The 17009-nt window shown below is 41.0% G+C and overlaps 1 protein-coding gene across 1 annotated transcript; it reads left to right on the top strand.

Annotated features, from left to right (window-relative positions):
• Positions 1-6967: 6967 nt before the first annotated feature.
• EEF1A1 (eukaryotic translation elongation factor 1 alpha 1) lies at positions 6968-10805 on the top strand. Its single transcript, XM_053458625.1, has 8 exons — positions 6968-7075; positions 8164-8340; positions 8591-8770; positions 8865-9161; positions 9265-9415; positions 9534-9790; positions 9893-10127; positions 10213-10805. The coding sequence occupies exons 2-8, from the start codon at positions 8197-8199 to the stop codon at positions 10335-10337; spliced, it is 1389 nt and encodes a 462-aa protein (XP_053314600.1). The 5' UTR covers positions 6968-7075; positions 8164-8196; the 3' UTR covers positions 10338-10805.
• The last annotated feature ends 6204 nt before the right edge of the window (positions 10806-17009 follow it).

The following is a 17009-nucleotide window of genomic DNA, read 5'->3' on the forward strand; positions in this document are numbered from 1 at the left end:
TTAGGTGCAGCGAGTCTCATGCTGTATTAAGGGACTGGATGGATCCTTCCACAGGGAACTAGTATTCAACTGATGAATCATGATGTCAGGACTGGATTCAGAACACTGATCTTTTGCATTCAAATTTGTTTTATTGGTTTCTAGTAGTTCTTTTGTTACATTAAAATTAAATGTAAGTGAGATTGTCTGAATATTGTGTGCCACAAATAGGTTGTGTTGAGAGGTGGCAGCAAACCAACGATATTTGGGGTAGACTAGTGAATATCATGTTTTATTGCATGGGTAAATTGATTCATGTATGATATATGTGTTATTTACATTGTGGAAATTGTCATACGTAATACAAACCAAAGTTAAAAAAAAGAAATACAAAGTGATTAATATGCTCTTTCTTTGGATCTGTTATTTAATTTCAGTTATAACATGATAAAACATGAATCCCTTTGAAATATCATATGAGAGAACAGGGGCAAAGAGCTGGTCTATTTTTTTGTCATAGCAACAGCAGGTAATCATTTCCTCTCAGAATAGCCACATTTTTTCAGCGTGTGTCTGCTGATTCATACATATGGCTCTGATGCAGAGTGGGACGTGACTGTTGAGCGTGTTTTACACAGTCGGCGCTCCACCCCCATACCATGTGAAAAAATGCAAGCTTCGGCTGCAACAAGGGAGTTCCTTATTGCTAGACTGTCAATGAGCCAGTGTCCCGCACTACAAGCCTAGTTAACAAGCTGAGACTGAAGCCGTCATACCTGAAAAACCTGCTGTGATGCCTTACAAATTATCACTATATCGCCACCCAAATCAGAAGCAACAGTATATATTAAAAAAAAAAAAACCTTAGTAAACTATGCACGTTTGCATTAGGTCTTCTTCCTCTCCACAGTGTATATCTTTATATTTTTTATTTTTTTTTGGTTGGATAATATGAGCAGAGGAGGCCAAAAAGGGCATCTTAGGCTGCATATATGACTAAGCATTTATTCAAAAGCCATGTTGCTGCTCAGTCATCGCAGCCTCACAGACACATGGGTGGCAATCGTTGCAACAATGGATTGCAGACCTGAATCTCACCATGTGCTTCCTCAGCTTGGGCTCTCTAAGCGACCCTCACCCTCATGATTTTAATCACAGATGCATTAGATAGCCCTAAATTATGCAAATAGCCTCTGTACAGGCATTTCTCTAAGGGAATTTTAAAGGTATACATTTATTTTTATGTTATATTTAAAAAGAAATTTAAAGGGGTACATTTTTATATGTTTTGGATTTCTGGCGCATAAGAACACTTCAGTATATTTTTGTTTATTTTACTCTGTATTTCTTACGTTCGCGACAAAGGAAATTATAAGTATACAAGGAAATTAAGTGGTTTTAAGAAAGTTCTTAGTACTATTTAAATAAGAGATTCATAATCTCAAATTGTTTACACAGTTTCAGTGCCTACAGTTCAATGTTATATATTTATTACTTTTGTATTGTGTCAATTTAGTACGTTTCTAAAACGATCAGCCATTACACGTGGGTGATAAAAGTTGCCCATATTCTAAAAAAGGAGAATTAACAAAACAAAAATCCCCTTAAGTTTTTCTTCAAGGGTGCATAATATTTAAGCACAATCCATATACTGGATGGATTCTATGAGACCCGTCTATGAATCCTCCATATTGTTTTGCCAGGACTGCACAACCCCAGTTCTGTATGCCCCCGCCTAAAGACCAGTAGTTTAGTGAATATTTAATTGAGATGCCTGTAGTCAAGCTGGGACATTCAAAACTCATGGCCTGTTCACAGCCCTATTGGACTGGATTCACACAGCCCTGTACTAGGCTGCACTGGCTTAAAGCACATTCGATTCGTAGCGCTCCAGCTTTAAATAGTTTGCCTGGACACATTAGCAGTCCCACAGTAGAATTGATTACATATTTACTGTTACTGTGTGTTCAGTATCTAAAATTGTTCTTGCATGTTGGAGTATGTCTTCTCCATAAACCATTTTCAAATTTTGTACCATTATTATTTTTTATTTTTTTTATTTATATAGCGCCAACATTCTCCAAGTGCTCAGTTGACCCCTTGCAGGTTTTCACGATTGCCTCACATTAGCACAGGTAGGGCATTAAATAACCTCAGGTGTGTTAAAGAACGCCTGTGCTTTTTCTAGATGTGTGTGCAATCAGCTGGTGATGTAGTCTGCAGAAATGATCTGTTTGGTAAGCACATAAGTGGTCATTTCGAGTGTCCATAAGAAATAAGCGTATTTTTGGTTATGTGTGCTAAGGAACTGGCTGGGGCTCGCTAATGTGGGCAAACAATTTAAAATCTTAGATTTCTTCTGTCCTCAAATCTGTCAAATTAAACGTGATTTAATTATGTTGTTTAAAGTTGGTACATCAGATTGCTTAGTTTGGTAAACTGCTTTAAAAAAAAAAAAAGTAAATATAACAAGTGAAATAGTTTTGTAGAACAGATTAAAACAGCCTTATCTGTCTGTACTCTTACAGTGAGTTTGTGGGACAGTTTTGTTTAAATGTTAAATTCATTATACATTATAAAAGACTGTCCTTGCCTAATGTAAGTAGGATTAAGCTGGCCCTGTGTGATGCATAGTTCAATCAGTGAAGTGGCTTTCAAGAAATTGCACTGATTTTACATCTGGTTTGTACAGGGGCATCCAAGTTATTGTAGACTGGAGCTCACTGGGGTGGGCCATTCCTGATGAAACTCTGGCCGGATCCCTTTGCTTCGCCTATATCTCTAGCAGTGTTCGTTTAAACGTTTGCTGGCTGAGCATGTTTGCTGTTTTCTATTTAAACAAAGCAGTGAAACAAAGTAATTGCTAAATAAACCTGAGCCTAAAAAAACATTATTACTTATAAAAATGGGGTAATTGTTATGATGTGTTGTATCTGTGTGCAAAGTATATCTAGTAATTCCGCAATTCCATTCAGTGGAAGCCAACAGGTGGTTCTCCAGCTTCTACTGGACTTCCCTTGATCCTCAGCCAGCAATCGGCCGGCAGAAAGTTAGCAGCTGCAGTTCAAGAACAGCTGAAGAGCTTCCTGATGGTTGTTGGTTCAGGTATAGACACTGGATACCTCTCCAGCTGTTGCCAACATACACGATTTTCACTCATCTTTGAGTTGACCAAATACTGAATGAGAATAGGATTTTTAGTTCACTGACAACTGGGGAGCTACCAGTTTATTTGGTACAATTATTGCCTCAGCTTTTATTCATTCATATGCACAGTAAACGATTGTAGCAACCCACAGGGCCAACCCTAAATCAAATGACAAAAATCTCCAGCTTTACCATACTGTAACATCATTGTAACTTTAAGAGCTATAGAACATTGAGCTCTCAAAAAGGAAGGCTATAAGGGGAGGAAAGTTTGGCACAAGGCTATGGCTCCCAGTAGAGTGATCTGCCCCTAGTAAAGCGGCCCAAGGGATGTCACCGCTTTGGCCCCGTCTTTCTAAGAAGGACACACCACTACTACGCTTTATTTTTTATTCAGGCATCCCAGACAACTGCCTGTTGGTAAGACAATCCCTGACATCCCCCAAAAGGTTTGTTCTTATCTCTTAAGTTTGCTTAAATAGGACCCTCCCAATGTTTTGTTTCTGTAAACACTATTTAACAATAGACTACTTGTCCATGGTGCAGTGCTGCAATACTTGATGTTGATATAGAATTCAATAATTAGCTTTATTGTTTTCCAAAAAAATAACCTGGAACACATAGTTAATTTGAGAGACTTCTAAAAACTATTACTGATTTAACTATTCATCATACTGGGCCAGCTCAACCCTTCTTACAAGAGAAGAACTCTGTATAGTAAAGTCAGGGCCATTTTAAACTTTTTAAGCCCAGAGCTGTTATTCATGTCAGCTGCATATAATATTGATTTCCAAGTACTAATGGCATACACAGAATATAAGGCAAAACTAATGTAGAACAGAGTTGCTGATCTTTGGTTGTAGACCCAAAGCTGACAGTAAATATGTTATTATGCATGTTTATTTGTGTTTGAGTTGCTAGTTTTCCAATTTCGAGGAGCTAGGCGGACATTGCTAATAAAATTTTACAGTTTGTGTATTGATCTTCATAAATGTATTGAGGCTGGACCTACACTTAATGTAGGCATTCTGAAAATGTATTAAGATCCTACACTTATACCTAATTCATATAATACAAAAGTCACTCTGTGAGGTCCAAGCAGAGGGCTTGAATTACTCCCAACAAACTTTTTAAAAAAATCATATAGCTTTGCCCTTCCACAACCTAAAACGTGTTTTATTTTATTGTTTAATATGACAATTTGCCCAGTGGCTAAAATTTTTGTGTGGTTTGGAAGTTTTTACGAGGTTTGGCTCACTTGGAAGTAAAAGTTGATATTTAAGTGCCTGCATGCTGTCTCCATGGGGAGTTTTTCTATGTTTTTGGCAAGTTTTAATTGAGTGAATAACATGATAATATACTGAACCCAACACACAGCTGTCTGGAGAAATGCTTCAAACCTAGGTGAAGTGGAACAGGGTAAATTTCCCCAAAAGTACTTTTACAGGGAAACGGGAATGTCTGGGTCCAGATAAATGATAACGGGTTCCATGATGGCTAGATAAATGATACCGTTTCAATGATTAGTCCGGTGATGAGATTGTTTGTACTATGATCACCATTTTTAATTTAACCCCTACAGTGTCGGTATTTAGAAGGGAAAAAAGCGTCAATGTGCCACCTAATAGCTTATATAGCTTATCCCAAATAAGATGGTTTGGATACAGTCCAAGACCTCGCAGACGGCACGGTCTGAAATCCTATAATTGCCAATCTTCGCACCATTATTAGCAGTAAACCAGGTTTCAAGTATGACAATTTCTCCAAAAGGGCCCCTTTTTTTATTTTTTAAAAACAATGTATGTCTCTTAATCAACCTCCATAACCCCCTGTCTGAAAGGTGACTCCTGATATATTCCCCGCTTTATTTTATTTGGCATTTATTTCAAGTTGCAGAGCAAAATGCTGTTTGTTAATCTTGCTAAAGAGGTATTTTTTTCCAATTAAAGGGTGTCGCAACCAGGGTTTTAATCTAAGGCTAAATTGCTTTTTCACCTGATGAGTTTCAAAAATGTTTCTACACTGGCTCCCTTTTATCTAATCAGCTTTAGTTATTTTGAATCTGAATGTTATCAGATTTTTTTATTCAGGAATGCATAAAAAAAAGAGACCGGCGGGCAATTTCTCCAACTGGGACATTAACATATCTATGCAGTGGTAGCCCACATGGTGAGTATTTCAACAAAGGACTTTGTTCTGGGAGAATTGCAAATGAGGCGTCACACCTCCTATCTGTAAAACAAAAGTTCAATTAACATGAGATTCCTTAACGGCAGGAAAATCCAGAAAAAAAAACCAAACTCCTTGTCGGCCTTAAAGATATTGTATAATGTGGCGGGCATTCACACTAAAGAACATAGTTGCTCGATTCTGATTACGTCAGACCAGGGCACAAGTTGTAATTGTGGGGCAGAGAACCTTTTGAACTACTTTATTTTCCTCCCCAGTGCTAATTGTTTAGCACACACATAGAGCTGTGACAACTGTGCACCAATATTTTAGGCAGGAATGTCAAGAATCGGACAATTTAGCCACAAGTTGTTCCGGAATACAGTTAAGGCAATGCATAGCAAACCATGGCAATGGAGAGACCCCAAGATTTGTACTCCATATCTCAGTCGCTATAAAACATGACTTTTGGTGTTATGGATGTGCATGTGAGCTAAAAGTTGCATAAAAAAACATACCTAAATATATTTTAGGTAATTGATTGGCAGTGTATGGATTTTTACTTTTGTCAAAAGAAAAGGTGCAAATTCCTTTTATTGGACTGCAAGCTTTCAAGACTACCTAGGGCCCTTAAGGATATATATATATATATAATATATTTCTCCTGTTCAAATGCATAATATTCAAGAATATTTTCAAGGTTATGAGATTCGGATATGCACAAATACTTTGTGAATTCTCATACTTTTGTTTCCTTTGTACACGATAAGAAGGATAAGAAAAAGGGTGTTTGGCAAGAAGTCTTCAGGACATGTGCTTTCATTATAGGCTTCCATGTTCCTTTTTTTATTCCAACTATATTTGGCTTTTGATATGACTTATAAATTTATATCATCGAGTATAAGCAGGCCTGTATGAACACATGAGGGTATGTTTGTCCCAGCTTGGACCCCTGCACACCTCAGGGAGGGGGGACGAGAAAGCCCTATACCGGGGGAGCGAACACTCCACGCACCGGGTGCGGTGGGGGAAGGGAAACCGGCAGCGTGGCTGTAGGAAGGGCTTTCTGTCCTAGGAGCCATGTTAGTGACGTCATCAGAGGAGGGACGCCCGGGCCTAAGCCGCCATGACTGTTTTACCTGCAGTGCATGGAGGCTGGAAATTGCTGTTTTATTTCTTTATACCGAAACATTTTTTTTCCCCTAATATAATTTTTAATAAGTGTCAATGTATACATCAATCACTCGTAACCGCCCTCTAAAGTCTAAATGGATTTCGCTAAGTTTAATGGGGAAAGCACGGTGCAATTACAGCAGACTACTCTACCATGCGTATTTTCCGCAACAGGCAATTTATTCGATCACAGTACTCCATAATGAACTGAATTAGATACGGCTTAAGCTTTTTTTTTTTTTTTTTATCGCGTTGCTGGTACATACTTGAAGTGAGAAGGGGAGGCAACCAATTTGGACCTTTTCAGTTAACTTTTTTTTTTTAATGTATATATGTATATAAAATTTATATAACACTATAGAAAGTAATGAAAAGAAAACGAATAAAACGATTTGCATTTAGATTAAGTGGCTAGCTCTCTTCACATATGCATAACATGCCTATTGAGCTAGTCTTCTCGACTACGCCCCTCAACCACTCCCCTCACACGTTGAGAATTCTGGGACCGTGACGTCAGTGTTCTTCCCGCCCATCCCTGGCTATTATATAAAGTGGGTGACCGCTTCCATCGCTCTCTTCCTCACCGGGTCTGCAACCAGTTTCTAAGGTAAGCTAGAGCGCTTTCTTCTTGGATGATAAAGGCTGCTATCGGTTTCTAATCTCGTCAGGTGCGCTAGTTTTTTTTTTCTTCTTCATTCCTGTTTGGTTTCCCCTTCGGACATGAATTCAGGACATATATTGAACGGCATCTTTGATGGGTTTTTTTTTTTACCACGGTTAACGGTTTGGTCGTGATACAATACCGTGTTTTGGGACTCTAAGGCTTCCGTACAACACGAGGACTCGCAGGAATGGATTATGCAGCAGGACCGAACTAGGAAGCGCCATCCTGCTCAGGCGTGATTTGGCGGCGGCCTGTTCGCAATCCGCTCGTTAACCTGTGGCCTGTGAGCCATCCTAACTTATTAACGCCCTGTTTGGCTTGCTGGCTATCGTGCTAATGCTCGTGACGCCGTATTTTTGCTGAAATTTGTTAGGATGGGTTAGCATTTCACCTGTGGCATAGTTTCCAGGCTTAGTGAATGAGGTGGTTGTGTTTAAAGCTCTGTCGTTTAATGGTGCCCTTTTGGATACGCATGCACGTAGGCGGTGTAAGGCTGGCTTGTGGCTGATGGTTCCGTAGCTTAATTTGTAGATTTCTGTGGGCTTTTTTTTTTCGTCGCTAACTAATAGTCCACACCCTTTCTGCTATCTGGTATTCCTGTTTCATTGCGATTGCACAATGATCAGCTATAAATGGCTGACGGTATCTTGATAGTGTAATGTTCATGGTCTGGTTTTTGGTAATGTTGGCGTATTGAAGCAGAAATTCGCCTTGGTTCTGTAAGCTCACCACAATATAAAGATGGCCGCTGCACATTCTCGGCTCATCAGGTTTTCCTGCTCCACAAGATGGAGGCTGATGAGTCACAACTCGAAAGACAAAAGAGTTAGCAGTGGAATCGCATGCAGGGCCAGTGACATGCGCCAGGGGGAGCAGGGCTGCCATGCCTCTCGCAGCACATGTTACTTTCTTCTGAACTGCCTTTGAAGCACTGTGGGGTGCAGCTTGAATACAGATGAAAACCCAATTCTTAAAATAACTTCGATTTTAAATTTTATACGATTTTAACAATGAATGTTTCTTTTCTTAAGGTGTCCTTATTGCCAAACATCTACTAATCAACAATGGGAAAGGAAAAGACTCACATCAACATCGTCGTCATTGGACACGTAGATTCTGGAAAGTCCACAACTACCGGACATCTCATCTACAAATGTGGTGGTATCGACAAGAGAACCATCGAGAAGTTCGAGAAGGAAGCTGCTGAGGTTAGTTGATACTCCCTCTCAAATAGAATAGCGTGGCTGGGTCCTAATTAGGGAATCCTACGCATAACAAAAATTACAAATCGCCACTTACAAGTGTATAATTTTTTTAAGAAAAGCTTCTTGAGCAGGCATGGAATGCAAACTGCCTTATCACACAGAGCAATTATTGGCTGGCCTTTTTATCACTTAAGTACTTGACAAGCTGAGAATCTCAACGTGGTTATTTATGGTTCTGCTTCTATTTAAACAGATGGGAAAGGGTTCCTTCAAGTATGCCTGGGTTCTGGACAAACTGAAGGCTGAGCGTGAACGTGGTATTACCATTGATATTTCCCTGTGGAAGTTCGAAACCAGCAAATACTATGTCACAATTATTGATGCCCCTGGCCACAGAGATTTCATCAAGAACATGATCACTGGAACTTCTCAGGTAAGACTGTCTTTTTAGTGGCCAGATATTTAACACTTGACATCCAAAGACTTAATGATAAAGGCATACAACTAAATTTGTTAACTTCCCATAGGCTGACTGTGCTGTTCTGATTGTGGCTGCTGGTGTTGGAGAGTTTGAAGCCGGTATCTCCAAAAATGGACAAACCCGTGAGCATGCCCTCCTTGCCTACACTCTTGGTGTCAAGCAACTCATTGTTGGTGTCAACAAAATGGATTCCACTGAGCCACCATACAGCCAGAAAAGATACGAGGAAATCGTGAAGGAAGTCAGCACCTACATCAAGAAGATCGGCTACAACCCAGACACTGTTGCCTTTGTGCCCATTTCAGGCTGGAACGGTGATAACATGCTTGAGCCCAGCTCCAACGTAAGTTTTGTAATCAAAGTTCTGTAACTAGATTGGAGACTACATCTCCTGCAAATATCGAATTATGTAGTGTGGTACTTACTGTCACTTCTTATTTGTCTAGATGCCCTGGTTTAAGGGATGGAAGATCACCCGTAAAGAAGGTAACGGCAGCGGAACAACTCTGCTTGAGGCTCTTGATTGCATTCTGCCACCCAGCAGGCCCACCGATAAGCCACTTCGTCTGCCACTCCAGGATGTCTACAAAATCGGTGGTAAGTGTTTTTTCCAAGAATTAAAACAGGTGTCTGTCTGGTCTAGTAATCTCTTACTAGTAGTGCAAGAATAATCTGCACCCTGTCAGATGATTAAGTAGTATCTGTTCCTTTTCAGGTATTGGCACAGTACCAGTCGGCCGTGTAGAAACTGGAGTCCTGAAACCAGGCATGGTCGTTACCTTTGCCCCAGTTAACGTAACAACTGAAGTTAAGTCAGTAGAAATGCACCACGAGGCTTTGACTGAGGCTCTGCCCGGTGACAACGTTGGCTTCAACGTAAAGAACGTCTCTGTTAAAGACGTCCGCCGTGGAAACGTCGCTGGAGACAGCAAGAACGACCCACCTCTGGAAGCTGGTGGATTCACTGCACAGGTACAGTTGATCTTGCGGTCATTTCTTCTCAAATACCTGAGTATATGTGTTTTTTTTTTTTTTTTAATATATATATGTTCTAACATAAAACTGCCTTTCTAGGTCATCATCCTCAACCACCCAGGTCAAATTGGTGCTGGGTATGCCCCTGTGTTGGATTGCCACACTGCTCACATTGCTTGCAAGTTTGCTGAGCTCAAGGAGAAGATTGATCGTCGTTCTGGTAAGAAGCTGGAAGACAACCCCAAATTCCTGAAGTCTGGTGATGCTGCCATTGTTGAAATGGTCCCAGGCAAACCCATGTGTGTTGAGAGCTTCTCAGACTACCCTCCTCTTGGTAAGTTGACTTTGCGGTTATTTGCAGTTAAATTATAAGTTCATATATCCATGTACATGTACTTATTTTGTTTTTCCCTTTACAGGTCGTTTTGCTGTGCGTGACATGAGACAGACCGTTGCTGTTGGTGTCATCAAGGCAGTTGAGAAGAAGGCAGCAGGCAGTGGCAAAGTCACAAAGTCTGCCCAGAAAGCTCAGAAAACCAAATGAATCTTTCACAAATCACCTACCACCTCAGTCTTAACCAGCGGTGGAAGATTGGTCTCAGAACTGTTTGTATCAATTGGCCATTTAAGTTTAATAGTAAAAGACTGGTTAATGACTACAATGCATCGTAAAAGCTTCAGAAGGAAAGGAATGTTTGTGGACCATTTGTTTGTGGCAGTTTTAAGTTATTAGTGTTAAATCAGTAAATTTCTAAATGGAAACAACTTGACCAAAACCTGTCACTGAATTTGAGACCATTAAACAAAGTTAATATTGAAATGTGCTGTGTAATATCATTTTATTGACGTACGGTAGGCTTGAAATCCATTATTTCTATGGTGCGTAATTAAACAATATTAAGCCTCGACATGTCCTATCTGGAACATTTTAGTTGTGAGGTGATTTTGGTTTCTAGTAGTGTAACCAACTCTTGGGTGCTAAAATAAACACAAGCAGAGGAAATCTATTTCACATGCCTTGAGTTGAGTTGTCCTTTTTGTGTCTATCCTTTAATGCAGTAACTTGGAAGATGGATGTTCCTGTTGCTGTCTACTATAATACACTGGGGGGTGGCTGAAACAATGGTGGTTTCTTGTGATCATATTAGGCGGCTTAAAACTGCTAGGGTACACAAACCTATTGTTCTATTTCCAAGAAAATATGTAGTCCTGCATTTTTCTGTTTTAAGCAAACCTGTTAACACATGACATTACAAATGATGTAAAAGTGCATACAGCATTGCTTGATGCATGTAAGCTGAATGCTATACTGTAAAACTGAACCTGTCACTATTGAAAGGAGTAGTTCCAGAAGGCTGGAAGTTGGCAATTGTGCTACTATAAACAAAACTTACTGATTTGGCTAACTACAGACAGCTAAGCCTTAAATTGGTGGAAACTGTTCGATGAAAGGATTGTAAAATATGAGAATCATTTCATATCTGAAACGTGGGTCCTACACGAAGATCTTGTTAAACTATATTTTACTAGAGAGGAGTTTTAAGATTTCAGTAAGGCATATAAGTTTTCCCTGAAGGCATTGGATGTTAAAGTTGTATGTATAGGGTAATGGGTGAGTTATAGGCGACAAACTGTTGTAGTTAATGATATATAATCAGGAAGGTCTTGTCACTACCTAGTGATATGCATCCTAAGCAGGTATCTGCTTACGACCCATATCACTAGATCAAAGTTTTTTTTTTTTTTAAGTCAAGTGTTGGGGAAAGGCAAATTTAGAGGTCACAATGAAGAGGGCTAGAGCTTTAACTGTAATGTAAGGAAGTTTCACTTTACTGAGATGTTGGTAGGTTAAATAGGGGAAAAGCTTACCATCAGAAGTGGTAGACAAAGGGCTGATTAAGTTCCAAGCTTTTTATATCGAGGAAAAATGGTCTGACTAGAGCTGAATGGTTATCTTCTGCTTTTTATAAAATGGTGCGTAACAGATCTAAGCGCTATATATATATATATTTTAATTTTTTGAAGTGGGCACGATTGGTATCCAATACAAGGTCCTCAAATCACTTGTGTCCTGGTTTTGTTATATTACCCTTTGTCTGGTAATATGGTTATGGTTCAAGTGGTAGACGGCAACAATGACATAACTCCCTTTTAATCACATGGTAAACCAGAGTTTCCAAAGAAAGCTAAAACTCCCTTTCTGGAACAGAGCCTTCGTCCAGTTATATGGTGAATCCTATGTAGAGGGCACTGAGAGCCCACCAAAAAGCAAGCTAGAAATTTCTGGCCTTGTTTCAAGCACTGCTTTTTGTTTTGCAAGCTCAAGACCATGTAACGTAAGCTTTGGAGAAAGACAAATTACGGCCTTCGGTTATACATCTGCTGAACATTATGCTGTCCAGTGAGTAGTAACAAGGCGCAAAGCCACTATGTATAAGGCCAGACAGATCTTGCTCTTTTACAGCATACTCTTCTGCCACAGTCCTTTTAAGACTTACTGGATAGCTTTTAGTGTAGGGTGAGGAGCCTTGCGTATTTTTTGTTTCAGATTTTTTAACCGTTTTTGCACGGACAAAAGACTTTGAATAATTTAACAGTACAATTGCTTTTGCAAAGCACAGAGATGTTTATTCAGTAAAGATGGCAGGAGAGTTGGAGTTTCATCTTGATGTAGGACCCAAGGCATTGCTTCTGTGAAACGAGCTTGGATGGTGCTGTATAAAATACACTTAAACGCATAAGTTTGCTGAAAGTCACCTCACTGCTAGAACAATGTAGGGCCAGCTTCATATCGAATTTTGGTGGGGTTGGCTCTTTATAATGCATGTCAACAAACAAGTCTGGAAGACAGGGTCCACTACAAGTAATTATGACAGCTTGTATAAACATCGTGCTAACGAAATAGCTGGTGCTTTCCCATATGGCCACTTTAATTGCCTTCCATTTAAGCCCAGAATGCTGTACGTGCAATTGGCATGGCTTGCATGATTTATAGGTGAAAGTTTTACTATATAATTTTAATTTGTATATTTTCCAATGACCTGTGTACTTAAAAAACCCTAGAATATGGGAACAGAACATGACAAGTAGTAACATAGCAAATAGACGTACAGCACTATCAGGTGAGGAGGGACCTGCTCAAACAAGCTTACAGTCTAGAGGGTGCATTACACAAAAGGTAAAAGCGCCACTGTTGGGGACGGACCAGCCACACTAGTATAAGCATTGCAGGAGAGAATAGGAAAAGGTGAGCTAAGGAATATGGGAGGAGGAGCATAGGTGTTATTAAAAAAGTGGGTCTTTAGGGATTCCTTGAAGGACCGAAGGCACGGGGAAGGCATTCCAGAGGATAGGACAGCCCTTGAGAAATATTGCAAGCATGCATGAGAGCTAGAAATCAGGAGAGGACACATGGAAATCGTTGGATGAGCGAAGAGAACAGTTATAAGTGTACCTAGAGATGAGTGACAAGATATAAGTAGGGGATGTACTATGAAGATCTTTGAAAGTAAAAAAATCAGGATTTTGAAGCGCACAGACAGCCAGCAAAGAGACTGCCAGAGGGAACAGGTTTTAGTAAAGCGATGGGCATTGACAGGAGCCTCTGTGGCATCTTGAGTCAAGGGTGACACCAAGGCAGCAAGTATAAGGTGGATGGGGGATTGCACCAATGACTTTGAGAGCAACTGTTGAAGGAATGTTAGCATTGGAAGGAGGGATGATGAGAAGTTCGGTTTAGGAGAGATTGAGTTTTGGGGAACATTGGGATTTTGTAGGCACATACCGTATTGGCTCGAATATAGGCCGCACTTTTTTCTTTAAAGTGGGGGTGTGGCCTATATTCGGGGTTTAGCGCCCGACGCCCGCGACATGCAGTCCCGGGCGCCGGGCAGGCAGTGGGGTTAGGATACAGATCCCCCGCAGCGGTGCAGGGGACCTGCATCCTACTCCCCGATACGCTCAGACAGCCTCCCCTGCCAGCACTTCCCACGGGGGGGTGCCGGCACGGGAGGTTGTCTAAGCGCATCGTGTGGACCGTCCGCACGATGCGTTTTACCTCTGCCCACCTCCGACTTACCGGAGCAGACTCCCGGGTGTGTCTTGCGGGGCCGGCGGGAGACATCTACGGAATACGAGTATGCAACTTCCGGTACCGGCACCGGAAGTTGCATACGCGTATTGCGTAGATGTCCCCCGCCGGCCCCGCAAGACACCCGGGAGTCTGCTCCGGTAAGTCGAGGAGGGGGGGGCAGAGGAGGACAGTGGCAGCATATCTCGGGGGGGGGGAGGAGGAGGACAGTGGTAGCATATCGGGGGGGGGGAGGACAGTGGTAGCATATCTCGGGGAGGGAGGACAGTGGTAGCGTATCTCGGGGGGGGGCAGAGGAGGACAGTGGTAGCATATCTCGGGGAGGGAGGACAGTGGTAGCATATCTCGGGGAGGGAGGACAGTGGCAGCATATCTCGGGGGGGGGACAGAGTGGCAGCATGTTTTTTTTTGGTGCTTTTTTAAAGAAAAAAACTTTTTCTTTAAAAAAGCACCAAACTTTTAGGGTGCGGCCTATATACGGGGGCGGCCTATATCCGAGCCAATACGGTAATTAGGTGTAAAATGAAACAATTATTCCAAACAGGTACCAACGACCATTAATTTAATATGTAGGTTGAAACACAGTTTAACCCCTTAACGTCCATTGCCGGGTCAGGCACGTCATGCAAAACGGTCACTTAACGGCCTATGACGTGCCTGACACGTCATGGGACTTAAACAAGCTTAGAAAGTGATCAACGATCACTTTCTAAGCTTAAACGGTGTTGCTGTAATGCCTCGATGTCGAGGCATTCAGCAACACCGAGATCGGCATGATGGGCCATGTCTGGCCCCTCCCCGGGGCGTCAACAGCCGCCATACATTGTATGGCGGCGGACGCCCGTTTTAAAAGCGTTTAGGAGGCGATCAACGATCACCTCCTAAACGTCAATGGTGTCGCTGGAATGCCTCGATCAGGAGGCATCCAGCGACACCAAACACTTACCTCTGGGTGGGCTGTGACCGCTCCGGAGAGCGGTCACAGCCGCAGCTGCACGTTGTCTTCGCCATCCGCAAGATGGCGGCGGCCCGGGAAAAAGAATAATAAAGTTTTAAAAGTTGGCTAGACGGTCTCCAGACCCTCTAGTGAACTCTGGCTCCACTTGCAGGTTGAATACAGGTACTGCATTCAACCATACAAGTCAATGGAGCCCAGCTTTCTAATCACTATGTGATTAGTAAAATATTAAAAAAAAAAAAAAAATATAAAAAAAAAGGAAAAAAAGAAAAAGCTTAAAAAAAACATGGTAACATTTAAAAATTATTATGCTTTAGAGGAACTATCCAGTTCCAGCAAAATGTAAAAAAAAAAAGTCCAAAAAGAGTAAAATAAATAAAATAAAAAAATAAAGTTTATTATTATGAGCAAGTGCTAAAATTAGCGCTGTATCTTCCCAAAAATCCTGACATGGAAAAATTTAAATAAAAGCATTTCAAATACCCAAGGGGTGTCTAATTTAAAAAAAATGAATGGTTTGATGGGGTTAATTGTAGTGGCCAGGCTCAAAGATAGGGCATAGGCACATACTGACCAAAATAGGGGGAAAAAAGCGCACTTCCCAAATGTGGCCTTTTAACCCCAAACAGCAGTCAAACCCATGCATGGGTGGTATCACTGTACTCGAGAGATGTTGTTGAACACATATTAGGGTGTTGTTTGATAGTGACGTATACCTGGAGCTATAAATGTATACCCAAAGTACAATTTGTGTAAAAAATACTAACACAAAGTGTGGCAAAGGCTGGTGGTAGAATCTCATGCATGGAAAGGGTTAAAATACTAGCATTTGAAATACCTTGGGGTGTCTAGTTTTCAAAAATATATGGTCTGATGGGGTAAATTGAATTAGCCGGCTTCAAAGATGGTCCTATTAGGACATGGGGGCAGAATGACCAGAGGTAAAAGTTCCAAGTTAAAAAATGTGCACTTCCTAAATGTGGCGTTTTACCTCCCAAACAACCCAACAAACCCATGCATGAGGGGTATGACTGTACTCGGGAGATGTTGCTGAACACATATTGGGGTGTTTGAAAGTGATGTATACCAGGAGCTGTAAATCCATACCTGAAGAGCAATTTTAGCGATAAAAAAACACAAAATAAATTACTACCACAAAGTTTGACAAAGGCTGATGGTAGAATTAGTGCATGGAAAGAGTTAAAATTGCAGCATTTGAAATACCTTGGGGTGTCTAGTTTTCAAAAATATATGATTTGATGGGGTAAATTGCATTGGCCGGCTTCAAAGATACCCGAAATGGCACATGGGGGGAAGAATTACCAGATTTGGAAAAAATGGTTTTGAAATAGCAAAACGCTACTTGCACTTAATGCTCTATAATGTGCAGAAAAAAGCAAAAAAACATAAAAACATTGGGTATTTCTAAACTCAGGACAAATAGTAGAATATATTTAGTAGGTTTTTTCATTAGCTTTTTTGGATGAGTAAAAGATTTTTGGGGTAAAAGTCAGAAAATTTGTTTTTTTTTACATTTTTCATCATATTTTATTATTTTTTTTATGGGAAATTAGATAATATGATTAAAACAATGGTATCTGAAGAAAGCCCTTCTTGTGCTGAAAAAAACAACATATAATTTGTGTGGGTTCACTAAATGAGTGAAGAGAAAATTACGTCTAAACACGAACACCGCAAAAGTGTTAAAACAGCCTTGGTCCCAATGGTACAAAAGGTAAAACACAGCCTGGTCCTTAACCCCTTGATGACAATTGCCGGTCCGGGCACGTCACCGAAATTCAAGTCGATAACGACAATTGACGTGCCAGGACTGGCACGTCTTTAAACGGGTGCAGAAAGCGAACTATTTTCGCTTTCTGCACCGAAACGGCGTTGCTGTAATGCCTCGACCTCGAGGCATTCAGCAACGCCATGATCGGCACAAAGGGGCCTCCTAAACTTAAATGGTGTCGCTGGAATGCCTCGATCAGGAGGCATCCAGCGACACCAAACACTTACCTTTGGATGGACTGTGACCAAGCAAGATGGCGGCGGCCCGGGAAAAAAAACAATAAAGACTAAAGAGTTCGCTAGACGGTCTCAGACCCTCTAGAGAACTCTGGCTCCACTTGCAGGTTGAATACAGGTACTGCATTCAACCATGCAAG

The sequence above is a fragment of the Spea bombifrons genome, chromosome 3, assembly GCF_027358695.1.
Source record: "Spea bombifrons isolate aSpeBom1 chromosome 3, aSpeBom1.2.pri, whole genome shotgun sequence".
In the NCBI taxonomy this organism is placed as follows: domain Eukaryota; kingdom Metazoa; phylum Chordata; class Amphibia; order Anura; family Pelobatidae; genus Spea; species Spea bombifrons.

Bases quoted from the DNA above. Each gene is read 5' to 3' on its own strand.
- EEF1A1 (XM_053458625.1), top strand. From the start codon at position 8,197: ATGGGAAAGGAAAAGACTCACATCAACATCGTCGTCATTGGACACGTA. The intron at 8,341-8,590 runs GTTAGTTGATAC...CTATTTAAACAG, and splicing joins TCGAGAAGGAAGCTGCTGAG to ATGGGAAAGGGTTCCTTCAA. The intron at 9,162-9,264 runs GTAAGTTTTGTA...TTATTTGTCTAG, and splicing joins TGCTTGAGCCCAGCTCCAAC to ATGCCCTGGTTTAAGGGATG.